This window comes from Sturnira hondurensis, unplaced genomic scaffold, assembly GCF_014824575.4.
Source record: "Sturnira hondurensis isolate 20B ecotype Veracruz unplaced genomic scaffold, ASM1482457v3 Scaffold0006213, whole genome shotgun sequence".
Classification (NCBI taxonomy): Eukaryota; Metazoa; Chordata; class Mammalia; order Chiroptera; family Phyllostomidae; genus Sturnira; species Sturnira hondurensis.
In genome coordinates this window covers 2987543-3009628 of record NW_028078844.1, presented here as the reverse complement: position 1 = coordinate 3009628, position 22086 = coordinate 2987543, and the positions used below count along the sequence as shown (strand labels likewise).

The window sequence follows — 22086 nt, the reverse complement described above, 5'->3', positions numbered from 1 at the left end:
ATATACATACACACACATGGTCTGTTGGGAAAAAGTCCAGCCATGTTAATATAAGAACGGTTTGCACGACATGGATGTAACCTGACAATGAAGGAGAGTGGACCAGAATATGCAAGTGTGAATAATGACAATTTCATCGTACTAGTCAATGGGAGCAGTAGACACCAATGAGTGAGCATGTTTACTGTGTGGCCATCACATTCAAAATGACTGAGTGAGTACAGCAATGTATCTGCATCAAATTTTGCATTAAGCTTGAACATTCCTCTGTGGAAACTATACAGGTGATTCAGAAGGCTTTCAGGGATGATATAATGAGTGCATCACAAATAAAAGTGTGGCACAAATGCTTCAAAGATGGTTGAGAATCTGTTAAAAGTGATCCACGTTCTGGAGGGCCTACAACAAGCAGAACACATAGGAATGTTGAGTGTATACAGGCTGCCATTTACAAAGATCAGCAACTGACAACGAGGGAATTAGAAGCTGATCTGGGGATTCCAAAACTACTGTGCCTGAGACTTTGATGCAGGATGTGGGCACAAAATGTGTTGTGGCAAAATTCGTTCTGGCTTCTGCATTACAGAGCAGAAGGAACATCGTGCTACAGCTGCTAATGACTTGATTCAAACTACCCACTAACCAAATTTGGTGGCCTGTGATTTCTGGCTTTTCCCCAAACTAAAATCACCTTTGAGAGGGAAGAGATTTAGATCATTGACGAGATTCAGGAAAACACAATGGGGCAGCTGATGGCAGTTGAGAGAACTGTATGAGGTCCCAAGGTGCCTACTTTGAAGAGGACTGAGGCATCATCATCCTACGTACAATGTTTCTTGTATGTTCTTCAGTAAATGTCTCTGCTTTTCACAGTATACGGCTGTATACTTTCTAGACAGGCCTTGTATGTGTGTGTGTATGTGTGTGTGTGTGTTATATAAAACACTAAGGATTAGATACCATGCAGGGAAATCAACTGATACAAATTGTCCTATATCTCCAACAACAGGCACTGACTACCAAAACTCATTTGATTATATGTCCTACAATTAATTATTTTAATCAAGTGTGTCCTTATGAAATTGAGAGAACATACAATCTATTTATGATATTATCCCTCTGTCTTCTGATAGTTTCCTTATTTTTTTGTTTTTTGTTTCTTTTATTTTTTTCTTTCTAGTTCACCCTCTGATTTCTGATGGGGTTAATGAAAAATAGTGAAACATTTTCAAATCACCTATTCTCCTTGGATATAGGTCAAAGAAACTCGAGTCCCACAGTCTAGCTGGAGGGAGGGTCTACGCTAAACTGTGAGCAATACATGGAGAACCTGTGATCTATCTCTAGACCACAGCGGGCAAAGACAAGGCCCACAGGCCAAATCCAGCCCTCCACCTTGTTTTATCTGGACCAGCACCTTGTTTCTACCTGGAGGCAGTGCCAAGCTCTTGCTTAATTGTTAAGGACTATTTACATTTATACAGTCCTTAAAACCACACTGGGCCCTTTGAAGGCAACTGCGAGGGTGATGTGGCCCCCTGTGAAAATGAGTTTGACACCCCTGCTCTAGATCCTCCCTCCCCCACAGATTCTTCTGTGAAAATTCGAAGAGGGACACCAATGTGAACACACTCCAGAAATCAGGAACAGGAGCTCCAGAATGGCTGACAAGGTGGGTGTGGAGATGGGGGAAGAGTAGACTGGGAAGGATGGGATTAGTATTGGGTAATGAGTGTACTATTTCAAGAGTCTGGATGATGAGAATCTATGACCCTGTGACAGGTACACAACCCTCTCTCTACCCACCCCAGTCTGGCACAGTGCCAAAAAGAGCAAGAACCCTGTTCTCAACAGGCGGACAAGAAGGCATGTCCATAAACTTTTTAAAAATGTTATTGATTTGGAAGCGAGAAACATGGATTTGTTGTTTTGCTTATTTATGCATTTATTGATTAATTCTTCTTTGTACCCTGACTGCAGAGCTGAACCTACAACTTTGGTTTATTGGGATGATGCTCTAACCAACTGAGCTACCCGGCTGAGGCTCATGCCTATAACATTTTAAATTCCTAATACAGCCTGCCTATGGAGGCCAAACAGGATGTTTTGAAGGGCTATTTTTTAAACTATTGTAATATTTAAGTGAACCTCCTTGTGGATTATCAAAACAAAAATACATTATCAAACCTTGAGGATTTTGTTTGTTTGTTTTTTGTGTGGTTTATGCTGTAATAAATGTAATCCTCTGATGAAGATAATCAACTCGTCTGCAGCCAGAAGAATGAACTCAACAGTGAAAGCAAAGCACGTAGAGAATCTGGTGTGGTTTGGGTTCCTGGCTGCAGTGGCTTCTCTGCTCTCTGTGGTTTGCCACGTTAATCCTCCTTGAATTCTGTGAAGCAGTAAACCTTCTTTTTCGCCTGCGCCAGTGGTGCGAAGAATTTCTCTGCCAACAACCAAACTAATACACTCATCAAACACCCCCCAGAAACCAGAAGAAAACAGGACTCTAAGCCTGACAGAGAAAGTTCCTGGGGACTCAGCCGGCAAGAGAAACAGCCTAAGGGAGATTCCTGTGAGTCAGGTTAGCCATTCGGCAGCACTCCACAGGCCTCAGACCAGAAAAGCTCACTCCCCTCCTCAGCCGGCTTTAGCTGCTCTAATTTAACGCAGCTAACTCAACTACTCCGGAACTTTTCAACTGAACTGCCCTATTAGGTGAGAAATAGCTGAGCATTAGTGGGAAACCGGATGCAGCCCCCGCTTTTTCAGCTCTCAGGTGTTACCTTTAAAATGCATATTATTTCCCAAAGTAATACGGCTATTTCTCAGAAGTGGAAACACACAGGCCAGTAAATATAATAGAGACCTAACTTCAATAGTCATTAGGGGTATGCAAATTCAGAAATACTCTTTTACACGCATTGGTCAAAAATGTGAAAGATTGATAGCACTCAGTGTTAGAAAAGATGTTTGTTTCATAATTGGCTGATGGGTACAACCACTTCGGAAGAGCTGTTTGGCATTATTTTATGGAGCTGCACAGTCACACATCCTGCAATTCAGCTCTTTTTCTCCTAGATGTATGCAATATGAATATGTGTGTATACAGGGAGCTCTTGTACATGTCCACAGAAGACATGTAAAAGAATGCTCCTAGAAGTCCTATTCAATATAACAAAAACCGCAAAAAACCCAGACGCCCATCAACAGAATGAATGCATAAAGTGTGGTATATTGCACAGGAATATTATATGGAGCCAAAACGAGTGTTCTGCAGCATCAGGCAACAATATAAATGAATCTCAGCAACGTGATATAGTGGGCAGAATACATCCCAATAGGTTACATACTTATTAAAAGCATAATACCCTTTTAATAAAGGAAAAATGATAATAAAGATATATTAAAAATACAGAGGTATAAAAACCAGACAAAAACAGGAGCAAGGAAATAATGAAAGGGGATTCAGAATGGTGATGATCTTTCATTGGGGAGGAAGGAGAGGGAGGAAGAAATGACCAGTAGGTACATGGCCATTCTGGTTTTAGGACTGATGGTGATTTACAGGACCTTACTGCATTAAAAAGAAACTTAATTTAGCCACTCATGGGCCTACAATGAAAGTGTATCATGAGCTAGGGACTATGATTAATCCACTTCTGTGCAACAGGAGTCTCAAAAAATAGATGAATGATGCTTCAGGAAGATGAGCTACATTTATCCTTGTGACTTTATATACTCTCTGGAACCCCTGAAGATACAAACAGCTGAGAGCAAAAAGCCAGTGGGAGGCAGTGTAAATTGTCCCAGGCTCACCGCCCAGCTCACAAGAGACAGGGTGCCACAATGGTGAGGAATATAGGTCCTGGGGCCAAGACTGCCTCAGAGGGGAGAAGAAGAAACCTGGTTGTGTTTCTTACTGCTGTGTGACTAGTCCTGCTCTGGAAAATTACTTAATCTGCCTCAGCTTCCATGCCAAATGGGACCGGCAATGACAGTGTTATAACCCTGCAGAAAATGACTGTAAAGATTACATGAGTTAATTTCCCCTGAGGTCTTGGAATACTAGGTTGACCTAGAAGCACTAGGTAAAGTGTACTCAAGAAAGTTGGCTTGTTTTTTTTTAAGAAAGAGGGGAAGGGAAGGAGAAAGAGAAACATCAATGTGTTAGCGAAACATTGACCGGCTGTCCCTTGCACACCCCTAACTGGGGGCCTGGCACTCAACCCAGGCATGGTCCCTGCCTGGGACTCAAACAGACTACCTCTAACCCCCAACCCACTGAGCCACACCAGTCAGGGCCAGCTTATTTTTATCTCTGGCTTGATACTACTGTGAAAAGTTTAGGAAGTGTTCTAAACACCTCTGGGCAAGCTAATCCCAGTACTACTTTGGGAAACTCTAAATCACAGCAAAATACTAGCCTCAAGCTCTCAATAAGGATTTGGTCCTTAAAATGCTCTGGTTTCCAAGGAATGACTAGAAAGATGTTTGGGACTTAGCTGTTGTTTTTCACGTAACCTATCTCTGCATCATTAACATAAATAACCAAGTATTTGTGACACATCTGATGACTTTAATTAACACAGATTCCTGTAACCATCCAAAAATATATATATATATATATCCTAAAATATGTGGACTAAAAATTTCTATAGTTTATTAAAATAAAAATCATTTTTAAATCTTTATACAGGGACTATTAATGCCATCAGTACAAGCAATTCTAAGGAACTGGTGTCTACAGTTAACAGGTTAAAGGCCATAATTTAGAAAGAATGCGGGCTTCCAGGGATACGCTTAGTAACAGAAAAAATCACTAGTGACAACTGTGAGAAAAAAGTCAGAAAAAAATAATTCATTTCAATGGCCCCTAAAAGCATTACTGCCACTCAGCAGAATAAATTTCTCAGTGGTAATCCTGAATCATGAAGAAAAGGTGATGTGTTTATTAAAATGCAAGTAGTCTCATATTTGTCTTAAATGCACCATGAAGACTTTTAAATAATGTTTTTTTTGGGGGGCGGGGGGGGGTAAAATCTCCAGGATTAGTTGCAAATGGACCCATTGAGTAAGTGATTAGATTGGCCTACAATATAAAGTTGTTTGATACAAACCAACTAAGTGCTTTAGAACTGTTACCCAAAATTTTGAATAAATTAATTAACAGAAGTGAGTAATCCATTACATAAATAGTCCCATTCATTTGGATTTAAAAGGAAACTTTAAAATCTAAAAAAGTGAGTTGTATGTTACCTATAAAATCCACCTGGATGAAATGGTTTATTTTCTTTGATAATCCTCAATAAATAACAAGAAAGTTTTTTTATACTTTTTAAGTAACTTACAAAAACTTATATACATAAATAGTTACCTTGGGAGGCAATCCACTTCTTCCACAGATGTGGCTACTTTCAAGACATCTCTGAAAACTCCTCTTCAGAAATAGCTTAATTTTATTTCAGTCCTAACTCCTACATCTTATTTATTAAATCTGGTTGTAAATAGGTTTTTACTGTTCCTAGAAATCAATTACTACCATTTCAGTTCAATGCCAGGCACAAAGTAGTACAGATATGTCAAAGATGAACTACCATCTCTGGCCATAAGGCATTCTCCCCGGCTAGTGATAATCACCTTTTACTTCATGGTAAATGTAATGAGTTAGGAACAGACACCTGGAGGGTACAGAGGAAGGGCACACAACCCAAGACATATAAGAAGAGTCACAGAAAGGAGTCAGGGAAGACTGCCTGTCATGGTGCTGTCTACAAAGAGTCTTAAAGCAGCTATGAGAGAGGTTGAAAGCAAAAGCATTCAAGGAGAGAAAACAGGTGTAATGGGGCAGACTATGGTGTGTGTGAGGAAACCAAGGCTTGTGCAGGTGGAGAGCCACGTGAGAGATGGATGTGCTGGGAGATGAGCCCACAGAGGGGAGAAGGCCAGTGATAGAGGAAGTTGAGTTCACGTTGAGAAGCTTGAGCTCTCACAAAACAACAAATATTGCATGACTCCCTCTACAGGAGAGGTCTAGAACAGTCACATTCACAGGAGCAGAAAGCAGAATGTTAGTTACCAGGAGCTACGGGGAGAAGGGGATACAGAACTGGTGTTTAACAGGTTTAGAGTTTCTCTTAGGGATGATGAGTAAGTTCTGGAAATGGAGAGTGGTGATGATTGCATAACATTCTAAATATACTTAATGTCACTAATTATACCCTTTTAAATGGTTAAAATGGCCCTGGCTGGGTATGTCAGTTGGTTAGAGCATAGTCCTGATACACTAAGGTTGTGGGTTCGATCCTTGGTCAGGCGGAGCACATACAAGAACCAATGAATGCATGAATAAGTGGAACAACAAATGAATGGAACAAATAAGTGGAACAAATCAATGTTTCTCTCTCTCTTCCTCCCCTCCTAAAATCAATAAATAAAAAATTTTAAATAAAAGTATTAAAATGGTAAGTTTTTGTTACATATACTTTACCATGATAAAAAACACTAAAACTATAACAATTGTGTTCAGGTAGAAAAGGAGAAAGGGGTGAGGGGAGGAGAGGAAGCAAAGAGGAGGAGGGGAACAATACCAGAAGCAGTAGCAACAGCCACAGCTTAAGCTGGACCCAGGAATCAGTGGCTCTCAGACTTGTTTTAGCAGCAGAACCCTTTCTTCAACATCCTGCATAAAAGCCCAATGACAAAACAGGCAAAGCAAAAAGCCCCGTGGGTACGAGAAGCCAGCCCAGAAGCCCACCAGCAACTCTTTCCCAACTTGCCTCCATAACAGACCCTAAGGAACCTCCAGGGAACCCAGAGAGCTTCCCCAGTTAGCGAGCCACTGGTACAGGTGATGGGAGGAAGCGGAAACGTGTTAGCCTGAACAAGAAGCAGGGAGATTTCTGAAACAGTAAAATGGGTCTGGTCTTTAGTATCAAAGGAGAGGTCTCAGCTCAGCCTCGTACCAGCCATGTGCCCTACAGTGTGTTCTGTACCCGGCTGTCAAAAGAACTAAGAAAACGATTTGTGTAGGATTGTCTAAGGACTGATGAAATGTGACTAGGATGCCCCATATGGAGCATTACATCCTAAATGCCCCATATCATTTGGGGTGAATTTGGGTGCCCCAAATGATAAGGGTGAACTATCATTTGGTGGTAGCTATTGCTACCCTTTACTTTAATTTGGCATCACTCTGGTGCCCGGTTAGTGAGATTTGGAGGCATGGACAGAAGCTATGACAAGAGTCCAATGAAAAGTCTAAAAAGCCTGAAATTCAGTAGTGACAATAGGGACTGGAAGGGGGGATGAACTCCAAAATTTACTGGAAGTGCCATAGAGATGGAGGATAAGAACTGGCAGCCATTTCATCTTGCTCCGAATCAACCAGAAGTGAGGATCAGAAATAAGCAGGAAAAATCCAAAGGTTGCCTAGAACTGGTGTGGTTGGTATAGGAGAGAGGACTGTAGCCTGGGGCAGAGAACAGCCCAAGGTCCAGTGGAGTGTAGGTTGGAAAAGAGCTTCTAAAATCCCGCCCTTACCTTTCCCCTATATTCCATGGGGACAATTGCCGACTGTGCCTTTAACAACTCCTTGTTATATTGAGAAGTTAATAAAAAAGTTCAGGCTGTCCAGCTAGGAATCCATCCACCACCTCCATGCTCCTAATACTAATGGGCTAAACCCTAGAGAAAATGCCTACTCCTTCTTCTTCCAAAGCAGCTGAGGATAAAGCCATGGTCGTAGCATAGCCTAATGAAGGGGCAAAAGACAATGCAATCAACAGCGGTTCTGTGGTGCCCAAGGATTCTGCATCCTGGTGTTCACCCCTCCCTTCTACTTACAGTCACCTGGAGGGACTCAGAACTGGGCCTGGCCATTGGCTCTCCCCCAGGACATAAGGGGACATGCACGAGAATGCTCATCACAGTGTTGTTTGTGGAGGCTGGTGCAGCAGGACAGTAAGAAGCTAGGAAACCTGCTTGGCAAATAAAATGGAGAACCTGAGACAGAAAGCTGAAGAAACTGGCTGAGCAGTTTACAGCCAGATACAGAGGGTCGCCTCCTTAGAGATAACATATAGGCCTCAGTTGTATTTCAGCTCCAGGCTCAGAAAAGCAGCAAAACCAGGTGGATGACCCCAGGACCAATTATAATGACTAAGGACCTGGCACTGACCAATCAGTGGAGACCATGATCCTGAAAGGGCATGTCTGGAGAACTGATCAATGTTGTGAAATCTTTTCTACACAAAGATAAGAACCCAACACTACCTACCAGCCATCCCCAGGCAAATCCAGCCAGGGCTAAACTCGTGTCCCGTTGACACTAGGAGCTGGAAACAACCTGGGTGTCCATCACTGGAGTGCCACAAAAGCACAGAATTGTCTACAGCAGTTAGTTAAAAACAATGGGATAAATTAGTCAACCAGGTGTGATTTTGTCCCCTAAAGAGACATTTGACTACGTATGGAGAGATTTTTGCTTGTCACAACTCAGAGGTGAGGGGTCAGGGGTAATCTGGCAGCTCTACCCTGGGTGAAGGCCAGGGATGCTGCTATACCCTGTAAGGTACAGGACAGGCCCCCACAGCAAGAATCATTCAACCCAAGATGTTGGTAAAGCTTCAGAGGGGAAATACTGGACCAAATGAACAAACAACATGACTGAGTCACATAGTACTGAATAAAAAACTTAATTCTAAAAGAGAGATGGTCAATTTCAGCCTGGAAATAGTGACTTTTTCCAAAGTATTTATAAGAGCACTAATGATTAAAATGGCTATACTTCCAAGAAAAACTTTGTTTTTATTTATCAATGAGTTCATTTTTAACTGAAGTATAGTTAACATAAAATTACATTAGTTTAATGTTTACAACATAATTATTCATTTGTTTGTATACATTGTGAAATAATAACTCCTAGAGACAAATAAAATTATTACTTGTAAAATCTACTATACTGAAAGATTATCAAATCTATATTATCAATTTAAAATTAGAGCTGTAATAAAACATGTTACAATGTTTTTACCTGCAAAGCATAATGTCAGACATTAAAATTTACATTCAATTTGATTGAGCAAATTATAATCTAAGGATTTGTTAGCTTTGTTTTTTATTTTTATTATTTTTTAATATATTTTATTGATTATGCCATTACAGCTGTTCTATTCCCCCCCTTCATTCCCCTCCACCCTGCACAACCCCTCTCCCACCATTCCCCCCTTTAGTTTATGACCACATGTCTCAAGTTCTTTAGATTCTATATTTCCCATACTATTTTGCCCTCCCCCCTATCTATTTTCTACCTACCGTCTATGCTACTTATTTTCTTACCTTCTCCCCCCTTCTCCTCCTCCCACTCCCCTGTTGCTAACCCTCCATGTGATCTCCATTTCTATGGTTCTGCTCCTGATCTAGCTATTCTCTTGGTTTGCTTTTGTTTTAGGTGTGGTTGTTAGTAACTGTGAATTTGCTGTCCTTTCACTGTTCATATTTTTTTTAAACATTTTTATTTTATTTATTTATTTTTTTAAAATATTTTATTTATTTATCTTTAGAGGGGAAGGGAAGGAGAGAGGGAGAGAAATATCAATGTATGGTTGCCTCTGCCGAGGACACACAATGTATCGTGTGTCCCCTGCCAGGGAGTGGCCTGCAACCCAGGCATGTGCCCTGACCGGGAATTGAACCGCGATCCTCTGGTTCGCAGGCCCGTGCTCAATCCACTGAGCTATACCAGCCAGGACCACTGTTCATATTTTTTATCTTCTTTTTCTTAGATAAGTTCCTTTAGCATTTCATATAATAAGGGCTTCGTGATGATAAACTCCTTGAATTTGACCTTATCTGAGAAGCACTTTATCTGCCCTTCCATTCTAAATGAAAGCTTTGCTGGATAGAGCAATCTTGGATGTAGGTCTTTAGATTTCATGACTTGGAATACTTCTTTCCAGCTCCTTCTTGCCTGTAAGGTGTCTTTTGAGAAATCAGCTGACAGCCTGATGGGCACTCCTTTGTAGGTGACTGTCCCCTTATCTCTTGCTGCTTCTAGGATTCTCTCCTTCATTTTAATCTTGGCTAATGTAATTACCATGTGCCTTGGTGTGTTCCTTCTTGGGTCCAACTTCTTTGGCACTCTCTGAGCTTCCTGGATTTCCTGGAAGTCTATTTCCTTTGCCAGACTGGGGAAGTTCTCCTTTATTATTTGTTCAGATAAGTTTTCCACTCGTGGCTGTTCCTCTTCCCCTTTGGTACCCCTATAATTCAGATGTTGAGATGTTTAAAGACGTCCTGGAGGTTCCTAAGCCTCTCCTCATTTTTTTGAATTCTTGTTTCTTCCTTCTTTTCTGCTTGGTCATTTTTTCTTCCTTCTGGTCCACTCCCTTAATTTGAGTCCCAGTTTCCTTTCCATCCCTATTGCTTTCCTGTGCATTTCCCTTCATTTCAATTAGTTTAGCCTTCATTTGTTCCTCTAATTTGTGCCTAAAATCGACCAGTTCTGTGAGCATCCTGATCACCAGTGTTTTGAACTGTGCATCTGATAAGTTGGCTATTTCTTGGTTGCTTAGAGTTACTGGCTCTGGGGCTTTGAGTTCTTCTTGAGCCATATTTTGGTCTGTTTGCACCTGTTACGGATGAGGAGAGGAGCCCTAGGTGTTCACCAGGGTGAAGCAACTTAGTTGCTGGGTTGTGACGCTGTATGTGGGGCTGGGGTCTGAGAGGGGCAATGGTGGTCCCCTCTGCTGCTTCCTGCTGCTGGGGCCTGCGAGGTCTGTCTCACTGCTCACTCCTTCACTGGTTTATCTGTGCTTGAATGTGTGACCGCAGTCAGCCTGCCGCCTTGCACCCTCACTGGGTCCGCCTGTTGCTACCCCACACCTGGGAATCTGCCCACGCCTGCCTGCGTGCCTGGGTCGGGGGATCTTTCCTGCCTGACCCTGCTCCACTGCTGGCTCAGCCCCCTCTTACCGATCCAGTTGAATGGTTGGTTGTTGTCGGATTCCATATAGTTCAATTTTCTGTGTTTTGGCTGCATTTTTGTTTACTAAAACTTTGTTGTCTTTAAACTTGGTTGTGGGAGAAGGCACAGTGTTTCCACCTACGCCTCCATCTTGGCAGAAGTCCCCGATTTGTGAGCTTTAAAAACTCTCAGTAAAATGTGGAAGGGCAGTGTAAATAAATAAATAAATAAATAAAAGATGAGATCTATAATAAAAATTCCTATTTGGAATTCATTCATTCCAAATTCAATTATTCATTCACTCATTCAATTCATCCATTCAATTATCTGATATTAATTGCATATCTGTTGCAAGATAGATGCTGTGCTTGGCAGAGTAGACCAGAGTGATCAGCCCTGGCTGGTGTGGCTCAGTGGACTGAGCACCAGCTCGTGAACCAAAGGACTGCCCGTGAAATTCCCAGTCAGGGCGCATGCCTGATTTGGGCCAGGTACCTGGCGGGGGGACCTGTGAGAGGCAACCACACATTGATATTTCTCTCCCTCTCTTTCTCCCTCCCTTTCCCTCTCTCAACAAACAAATAAATAAAAAATGTATTTTTAAAAAAAACAAAAAAAAATTTAAAAATCACAGTGATCAATACTAAAGATTCTTCACCTCCTGGAGTCTAGTAGAAGAAGCAAATGTTAAGGAAATAATTACACAAATAAAAGGGAGATGGGAGGAGACATTTTGGAGACTGGTATGATCTAGATTTTCCCAATCCTCCACTTGAACGGGCCACAAAAAGTCCCTCAATTTACATCTTTGCTTAAATAACACTGCAGAACAGTAGCCTTTGCAGGCCTACACACCAGCTTAGGATGGTACTGTCCATACAGTGAGAGTTCCATAGATGTTTGCTGAATAAATAGATGAGGGCTGTACAGTTAAACACCACTAAATGACTCCTTCAAAAATTTCTGGGCTCAACCTTTGAAACAGGAAGGTGAACAGAAAGGAGGAATCAAAGGGCCAGACTGTTTGCTAGACAAGAACAAGGAGTGCGTGTAGATTGACTAGCTACTATTGTTCTTCCCTCCACAAGCCCGTGCCCTCTCATAACAAGCTACTTGCAGTTCCTTCCGTAAAACTCTCTAGCACCTCCAACGCTGACTGCCCTTTCCTCACCTAGTCCACCTGGAAAGCTCTTATTCATGCTTCAGAATCCTTATCACCTTGTTGCGCTCCCTAACCCTACCTCACCCTGGGGGACTCCGTCTCTGCCCTCATGCTACCTGTGTTTTGGCCTCACCTCTAAAGCACTTACGATAACCTCATCACCTCTTACCATAATTTAACCATGAGCTCTCTTAGGAAGAGGACCAGAGCCTATTCATCTTTGTAGCCCAGGACTAGTCTAGAACCTAGAACATGGTAAATACTCAAGGTTTAGCAAACGAAAGAACAAATGAATGAATGAACACATGTCCTGTACAGTGCTACAAAAAGGACAGGATAAAATTCATGCCCTCAAAAAGCTTACTGTCTATTCATTGGGAAAGCGTAAATATATCAAATAGTAACTAAAGTTTTTTGCTAGAGATACAAGCTTGACAGTCATCATATGGAATATGCATTTTTAGATATGAATTAAAATAACATACTGCAATGTAAACAGCTAGGTGGCATACAATTAAATAAATCTTCAGGTATTCCTGGAAACACATAGCCTCCTCCTACAGTGTTTGTCATTTGAATTGATAGCAATACATGACAAAAGACAAAATTATACACAGTCTATCTGGAAACATGCAGTGCTCATTATTATGAATTCTTGGCGCATAGTGATTAATTACTCATAAACTTTCATTGAATGAGTGACCTGATATTCCTAATCATAGAGAAAAGTTATCTATGTGCTAGTAAGGCAGGTATATGAACAGTTGGGGTTATTTAGAATATATTCTTCTCATAATGAAAACAGAACCAGCTCTAGACCCCAAGTTTTTCCCCTGTCTTTAGGACCAAGTTGCCAAAGGGCTATTCTTACCCACTTTTGGTGTAAGGAGTAGAAGAACTGTGTGGCCACAAACTATCCCTCTATCTCTTATCCATGTGATAATAACACACCTAACTCACCAATATCTCTCCGCCCCCGTGGTTCCCTTACCAGGGTTGGTGACTCATGGAGCTAAACTCAAATTTAGGAGATGACTTTTAATACTGAGAGTTTAAAATATTGAGTATAAGGAATACTGGAGTTCCGGCCAAGATGGAGGCATAGGTAGAAACACTGTACCTCCTCACACAACCACGTTTCTGAACAACAAATATTTAAAAACCAGAATGCAACCAAAACAGAGAGAAAATTAAACTGTACCAAAGTCCGACAACAACCAACCATTCATCCAGACAGGTAAGAGGGGTGGAGTCAGCAGCTGGCAGAGAGGGGTCACACAGGAAAAAGCAGCCAGACCGACCCAGGCATGCAGGCAGTGGCTGGCAGATCCCAGGCATGGGGTGGCAACGGGCAGACCCAGTGAGGGTGCAAGGCAGCTGGCTGACCGCAGTCACACATTCATGCACAGATAAACCAGGTGAAAAAACAGACAGTGAGAAAGACCATGCAACTCAGGGCCCCAGCACCAGGAAATAAAGCCTAAAAGCACCAATTGGAAAAATTTTCGGGGGTCAAGGTGCCAGGAGGGACTCCCAGGCTCACAGAGAGTTCATTGGAGAGACCCACAGGGTCCTGGAGGGTACACAAGCTCACACATCTGGGAACTAGCACCAGAAGGGCCGAATTTGCTTGTGTGAAGCAGCAGAGGGGACCAAAATCCGAGAGAGAGCAGAAAAAAACACCACTGCCCCTCTCTGACCACACCCCCACATATAGCATCACAACCCAGCAATGTGGGTTGCCCCACCCTGGTGAACACCTAAGGCTCTGACCCTCATACGTAACAAGCGCAAACAGACCAAAACATTATGGCTTAAGAAGAACATCTCAAAGCCCCAGAGCCAATACTCCTAAGCATCTAAGAGATAGCCAAACTATCAGATGCACAGTTCAAAACACTGGTCATCAGGATGCTCACAGAACTGGTTGAGTTTAGTTGCAAATTAGATGAAAAACTGAAGGCTAAACTAAGTGAAATGAAGCAAAATGTACAAAAAAACAATAGTGATGGGAAGGAAATTGGGACTCAAATCAATTGAGTGAACCAGAAGGAAGAAAAAAACGACCAAACAGAAAAGAAGGAAGAAACAAGATTTCAAAAAAATGAGGAGAGGCTTAGGAACCTACAGGACATCTTTAAATGTTTCAACATCCAAATTATAGGGGTACCAGAAGGGGAAGAAGAACAGCCAGGAGTGGAAAACTTATTTGAACAAATAATAAAGGAGAAATTCCCCAATCTGGCAAAGGAAATACATTTCCAGGAAGTCCAGGAAGCTCAGAGTCCCAAAGAAGTTGGACCCAAGAAGGAACACACCAAGGCACATCATAATTACATTAGCCAAGACTAAAATGAAGGAGAGAATCCTAGAAGCAGCAAGAGATAAGGGGACAGTCACCTACAAAGGAGTTCCCATCAGACTGTCAGCTAATTTCTCAAAAGAAACCTTACAGGCAAGAAGGGGTTGGAAAGAAGTATTCCAAGTCATGAAATCCAAAGATCTACAACCAAGATTGCTCTATCCAGCAAAGCTTTCATTTAGAATGGAAGGGCAGATTAAGTGCTTCTCAGATAAGGTCAAGTTCAAAGAGTTCACCATCACCAAGCCCTTATTATATGAAATGTTAAAGGGACTTATCTAAGAAAAAGAAGATAAAAATATGAACAGTGAAAGGACAGCAAACTCACAGTTATTAACAACCACACCTAAAACAAAAGCAAACCAAGAGAATAGCTAGATCAGGAGCAGAACCATAGAAATGGAGATCACATGGAGGGTTAGCAACAGGGGAGTGGGAGGAGGAGGACGGGGAGAAGGTATAGAGACTAAGTAGCATAGACAGTATGTAGAAAAGACAGGGGGGAGGACAAGAATAGTATGGGAAATATAGAAGCTAAAGAACTTGTGACACATGGACATGAACTACATGGGGGTAATGGTGGGGGAGGGGGTGTGCAGGGTGGAGGGGAGTGAAGGGGGAAAAATGGGACAACTGTAATGGTATAATCAATAAAACATATAAAAAAATTATAGGTGAACATGGCTAACATAATTTTTTAGAAAAAGGAGTACTGGATATCTGGTAAAATGCACTTTTCTGATTGATGGGTAAGACAAGGAGAAAATACGAACCAGAATCCAAATGTCTGTGAAACCAGAAAAGTCAGTGTTTGTGCTGCCTGTCACTACCAGAACCAATAAGTAGAGACAAGGATAGAATCTTTAGGAGTGCTTTATTCAGATGCTAGCAATATGAGGAGACAGTGGGTTATGCACCCTCAAAAACAATCTTAAAATCTCATCTCGAGATTATCTTTTTATCTTTTTATCTCATCTCTTATCTTTTTATAAGAAGACAGAGTAGGTAAGCAGTTTGGAAAAAAGGATTAATTGGATGAGAGCTACAGCGATTTTCCTAGTACTTCTTTATCTGTTCTTCAACAACTCTTTACCAGTGTCACAGACATTCCCTCCCTGGAAGACAATGGCTCAGATACCCAGACCCCCTGGAGTCATGTGGCCATGCATTCCAGTTGCTGGAGTAACAGCTTTCCATGTGCATTAATCACTTACGCCTGTCAACTATGATTGAAGCTAAAGTCTTTAACTCTTGAGTTTCCCTATCATCTGAACTATTGCCAGAGGTAAGACTGACACCCTTAATGACCTGAAGATCTCTGCCAACAATAGCAACAAAAAAAGGTCCAGCCCAAGGCTCTCAGAATAAATAAACATCAATAAAGAGAAAAGTGCAGGATGTATGGCAGGAGGGAAAGGAAGCCTCAAGGCCTTCTGTCATCCCTCACTCATTCGATCATTCATGTGCTAAGGATTGTGGAAAATAAAAAATGAAAAAGACAATTCTGCTGTTAAGCACTTTCCTTATCAGAAATGTAAGACACCTACAAACAGTTATTATACAAGGAAGAAAATAAATATCCACAAGGGAGATACCATAAAACTATGTTCAGAGACAGAAGAAATCTCATATTTAGGAAGCTATTAGATACTCCTGATTGTAAAACATACCAGGATTTTGAAAATTCTAGAATATTAAGTCCTGGCTGGTGTGGCTCAGTGAATTGAGCACCAGCCTGTGAACCAAAGGGTCTCAAGTTCGATTCCTGGTCAGGTCATATGCCCGGGTTGCAGGCCAGGTCCCCTGTTGGGGGCATGCAAGAGGCAACCGATTGATGTGTCTCTTGTGCACTGATGTTTCTCTCCCTCCCTCCCTTCCTTCCTCTCTAAAAATAAATAAATAAATAAATAAATAAGATCTTTAAAGTTAAGTTAATAAATAAAATATTAGAACACTAAAAGAAAAAAATCAATGCTAATCCTTGTTACATCTTTCTTAAATGACATCTGCCATATCGTCTGTCCCAACATGAGGGCTGCTGGCATCTCTTGGGGCAATACCACATTTTCCCATCACCAGGGAATGGAGAGCTGATGATGAAACATGTAGTAGCATGAGCCAGCTGTCTGCCCACTCCTGCGTAGTCAGCCACTTAATCCTCACAACATCCCCAAAGTAGGTACCATTATTATCTCCATTTTACAAATAAGAGGGGAGTGGTGGTGGTGGTGGTGGTGGTGGTGGTGAGGGAACTGGAGACAACTGTACTTGAAGAACAATTAAAAAAGAGAGAAAGAAAAAAGAAGCAAATAAGAAAACTGTGGCCCTGGCTGGTGTAGCTCAGTGGATTGAGTGCAGACTGCGAAACAAAGCAGCGCCAGTTCACTTCCCAGTCAGGGCACATGCCTGAATTGCAGGCCAGGTCCCCAGTGGGGGCCACGTGAAAGGCAACCATACAATGATGTTTCTCAGACTCTCTTTCTGTCTCCCCTCCCCTCTCTCTAAAAATAAACAAATAACATCTTTTTTTAAAAAAAGAAAAAATGGGGCAGAGAAGTTAAGTGACTTGCCCAAGGTCACCCAGCTAGTAAGCAGCACAGACAGGATTGGAATCCAAAATCCGTGGCCTTAGCCATTTATACACTACGCGCTGCCTCTCAGCTGAGAACTTGTGGTTAAATTTTTCAGAACTTACACAGCTGCATGATACAGGTGATTTTTGGTCAGCTTTCCCCTTTAAATACATCCATCTATTTAACACTATACGTATTTATATATGACAAGAATACATACACTATTACTGATCTAGTTTTGAAAATGGTGTGGCTTTTCAGTATATAGTTTTCACAATCTTTAAAGAGAAATTCTCTTTGTTAATCTGACAAAAAATCAAATGCCTGTTTCATGAGAAGTAACAGTGGGCAGGCGTGGTTAAAGCTGCAGTTTAGACGGCTTGCGCTACACCATTCCTTACAGGTCATCTCACGGCCTCAGGGAAATAGCTTAGCCTTGTTTATTACTTCCCCATCTGCAAAGTGGGTGTGAGAACAGTGAGGTCTCATGAAATAACAAGGATTAGCTGATACTAACCACTTTCATTGCTAACTCAGCACAGGACTTCATACAGCGAATGCTCACTAGATGTTGCCTTTCATTATTTAGATCCTGAGTGATTTCTATTTACAGAATTCAAGTCTTCCAGTAGCCCCAGAAATGCTTTCTCTGTTTCAGAATCGCTATCAATTCCTTAAGCGCATTTCTATTTCCCACGGAGCCCAGTGACACTACAAGAAGGCTTCCCTGGACCCCAGCCTGGAGGTGGCCATGTCGCCTCGCTCAGGCCCCAGGCCTGGGAAGAAGGCAGGCTCTAAACTACCTCCGGGCGGCAGCACAAAACTTAACCCAGATTTCTCACTTGGGTGAACTCATCTGTTAAGGATGATTCCCGGGCCCTGTCAGACGTGCTCTGCTGCAGAAGGACCGGGGCGTTGGCGCCAACCGGAGTAGCTCACCCATCTGCCAAGCCCAGGAGTGGGCACCCCTCCTTCACAGCATCCCTGGGGACTTCGCCCCCTCCCCGCTGGTAGGCCACCAGGGACCGATCTGACTGTGCCAACAGGGTGAATTTCCCCCAATCTTCTGATATTCATGCCCCCCGATCTCTAAGAAGGGGCCGAGGGAGGAGCCCCAAGAGCTTCACAAAGCCAGGTGAAGAGCCCCATCCCTGACGCACATGTTGAGTCCTCCGAACCAGTTCCAAAGTCCGCGCACCGCCGCCTCTCCCCGGCTGCCGGCTGAGTGCTCCGCAGCCACGTGTGAGCAGGTCCCGCGCGCAGCGCCGCAGCGCTCCCGCCCGCTCCCGCCGCCCCTTCCACTCACCAGGTGAAGAGTTTGCCTTTTATCCTGCGCAGCAGGCCGGCGACTGTGCTCCTCGTTCCCTGTGCCTGCGGCGGCGGGGTGCCGCTTCCCGCGGGCGGCGAGACTACCTCCATCGGAGCGCCAGCGGTCTCCGGAGCCCGGAATCCCCCGAAGTGCCGGGGCCCGGAAGACAGGAGGCGGCGCCTGCGGACCGGCGGGGGCTCGGCTCGGCCCCTGTGCCCGCGCTCCCGCGCCGCTCGCTCGGTCCTCTCTCCGGCTTCTCTGGCAGGCTCCTTCTGCGGCAAATCATTAAATGTCAAACCCCTGGGGCCAGACAAGAATACATTTGCGATTGCAACCTGGCACCTTCGCGGGAGCAGGGAGGGAAAGGGCGCTTTTTCTCTGCCTTAGCTGTCGAGCCTCCGCGTTGGGTGACACCCAGTCTGCATTTCAGGTTTTTATGGTCCCTTATTAAACATGAGCAAATGAGGTGATACAAGGTTATGCCCGCGCGTCCTAACTTAAAAAGCCTTGATTTAGCAGCTGCCTGAACTTTGCTAACTGGAAAGAACCGGCTGGCCGTTCCCTCAATCTCCCAGACTCCCTCCCTCTGACTAATTTAGAAAACATTTTCCATCTAAAGGAACTGGGGATGCTTTAGTTCCGTTTCTTTTCCTCGAAAAACATGGGTAAAATCTTGAAAGGATCCTGGAAACCTGTCTTTGTGGTGTGTCTGCTTCCTCACCACGTGCTCGGTTTGCTTTTCAGTGTATCTGGGAGACACCCTCCAGGGTGCGACACGACCAGGGCGCTCAGCCCGGAGGCCCAGGCCACGCCTTCCTCCCGGGGCTTCTGTGGACCAGGAGGGACCGCCAGCCAGAGTCCCAAAGTTCCTCTCGCTGACAGGGCTTCTGTGGGCCTGAGAGACTCCTGCTTCCGGAAAAGAACTAGGAAGACAAAAGAAAAGGTACCGGGGTCATTTTTACTCCCAACTACCTCGTTGGGCAAAAGGACAGGGCGTGGAGATGAGGAAGAAGCATAACAAATGTAACTTCAAATGGGTTGACAGTTCAATGAGGAGATTCTAAGAAAGAAAATAAATTTTGAAAAAAATGAAATGCAGCTTTAGAAACCCCAAGTGCAGCAACTACAGGAACCCTAAATTCTAAGTGAAGTGATTTTTTTGTAATTGTCAAAGTAATATGGAGGGAAAAAACAGAAAAATAAGAACATGGTCATCCATAGAGGGCTAACTGAATAGTATGCATGGTACAACTTCATTGTGAAACACTATGACAATATGGAAAAGGATGCAAAAGAGCTATACCAGCCCTTGAAAGAAATTATCTCTAGCTATTTTTGAGTAAAAAGGTACGATACAGAAAAGTGAGTACATTTAAAATGATCTCACTTTCATAAAGCCACCAAACCATTAAACCTTGTACACTGTTGATGTTGAATTTTACCTGAGCACTATAGACCTGGAAAACAGTGATGGTTAAGAAAACTGCTGTAGTAGACAGTTAGCCAGGCTGGAGCAGAGTAGGAACAACAGGCCAGGTACAGAAGGTCACAAGGATGGACGGCCTCAGGAGCCTAGCAACGGACAATTAAAAGGTGGGACCTTATCCAGGGTGACCTTTCTTCCCCTAGCTTATTGCTAGTCATAAGGTTTAGACCCTCCCGTGACCTTTCTTCCCTGGCATGTCGCCAGCCACCCAGGAGACATCCTTAGAGGAAGAGCAAAGGGAATTGAAGAATACCCTCATATGATTCCCACACAAGACCTTGCATGACTACTCTCTTAAGCATTAAGCCGTAAGAGATAACATCTAGGCATATTTCAGCTCCAGGCCCAGAAAAACAGCAAGACCACCTGGGGCAACATCATGGCTAACATCAAGACCAGTCACTGGAGAGACCAAAACCATGAAGGACACACCTGCACACCTGCAAAGCTGATACAGATTCTATTGAGATCCTCCTCTGAGTCCTCCAGATAAAACCCCTCAGGACCAAGGAACCAGCCTGAAGCTCTCTCTCTCTCCCTATCAATCTCTCTCTCATGCCCTAGTCTCTTGTAAGTGGCATACTGCGAACAATTGCCCTTCCCCACGCGACTCATGTAAGACCCAGAGGTACTCTTTGTCAACCTAGGACAAGGCCAGACCCTTGCCTCATAAATTATTAGCTGAACTACCTATCCCCCCTGACTAATAGAAACAAAATGCTCCTTAACCAAACTGGTTAAATTCTTCTTCTTCCCCCAGGCCTGGGAACTTGTATCCAGTATGGCCTGAGCCAGCATATAACCCTTCCTTAACAGGCTCCCCCTATGAATATGTTTGCCTCAGGGTAAAACATTCCCTGATCTACTATGCAGTCTAGCAATCTTCTCTTTCCACTTCCCACAGGCAGGGAATATTCTCCAACTTCCTATTGCAATACCCATGCCCCCCACCACACACACACACCCCTTGCAGTCCTTTCAAACAAAGTCTCTCCTTACCTAAATCAGGTTTGTTTTTTATTTCACAATATGTATGTGGTTAGTGAGCAAGGAGAATAGTGTAAGTAATCTTTAGGAATACGGAAAGAAAAAGAAGAAAACTCAATTAAAATATTCCAGCATGTCTGATAGGTTCCTTTTATGTAAAAGTATGTATTTTGAATAAATACATGCAATTAAAAAATGGACTTAGATGTGGCAAGCTGAATAATGTCACCCTAAAAACATCCAGTTCCTAATCCCTAGAACCTGAGAATGTTCCTTTATGCAGTAGTCTCCCTTATTCATGGTTTCACTTCCACAGTTCCAGTTACCCGTAGTTACCCATGATCCAAATATCTTAAATGGAAAATTCCAGAAATGAGCAATTAATAAATTTTAAATTGTGAATCATCCCTTTGTCCACAGTGTCAGTGCTGTACATACTCCCTGTTCCTCATTTAGTTCTCAGTTGTCAGATGGACTCTTGCTGTATCTCAGTGCTTACGTTCAAGCAACTTAGTTCACTTAATAGCCCCAAAGTATAAGTAATGATGCTAGCAATTCCAATATACCAAAAAGAAGCCATAAAGTGCTTTCTTTAAGTCAAAAAGTATGTACGTATAGGAAAAAAAACACAGAATGTATAGGATTTGGTACCCTCCACAGTTTTAGGTATCAGTGGGGCTCTTGAAACATATCTCCATGGATAAAGGGGACCACTATATAGCCAAAGGGGCTTTCGAGATGTGATTACATTATATGCCTTGAGATGAAGGAGACTATCTGAATTCTGTGATTGGCCATAATATTAGAGGAAGGGAAGCAGAGTGAGAAGATGATACGATGATGGGAGCAAAGATTAGAGTGTTACAATTTTTTAAATTTATTTATTTTAATTGTTGTTCAAGTACAGCTTTCTGTCTTTTACTCCCATCCCAGCTCACCGCCCCCAGTGCTCCCCACCTCCCTCCCATTTCCACCCCCCTTAGTTTTTGCCATGTGTCCTATATACTTGTTTCTGTAAACCTTTCTTCCCTCTTTTCCCTGAAATACCGCCCCCTCTCCCCTCTGGTCCCTGACAGCCTGTTCTCTATTTCAGTGTTCTTGGTTATATTTTGCTTGCTTGTTTGTTTTGTTGTTCAGGTTCCTGTTAAAGGTGAGAGTGTTAAAATGTAGGAGGCGCTAGAAGCCAAGGTATAAAGGCAGCCACTAGAAGCTCAGAGCCTCGGAAAGGAAGTAGCCTTCCA

The 22086-nt window shown here is 43.0% G+C and overlaps 1 protein-coding gene across 1 annotated transcript in view; it reads right to left on the bottom strand.

The window, feature by feature from the left end:
• The window catches only part of SLC35F2 (solute carrier family 35 member F2), a 68550-nt gene extending 49917 nt beyond the window's left edge, over positions 1-18633 (bottom strand). The window contains exon 1 of the mRNA XM_037047718.1: positions 18370-18633. Coding sequence (XP_036903613.1) covers positions 18370-18482 — 113 coding nt within the window. The 5' untranslated portion in view covers positions 18483-18633. The remainder of the gene's footprint in view (positions 1-18369) is intronic.
• Positions 18634-22086: the final 3453 nt, after the last annotated feature.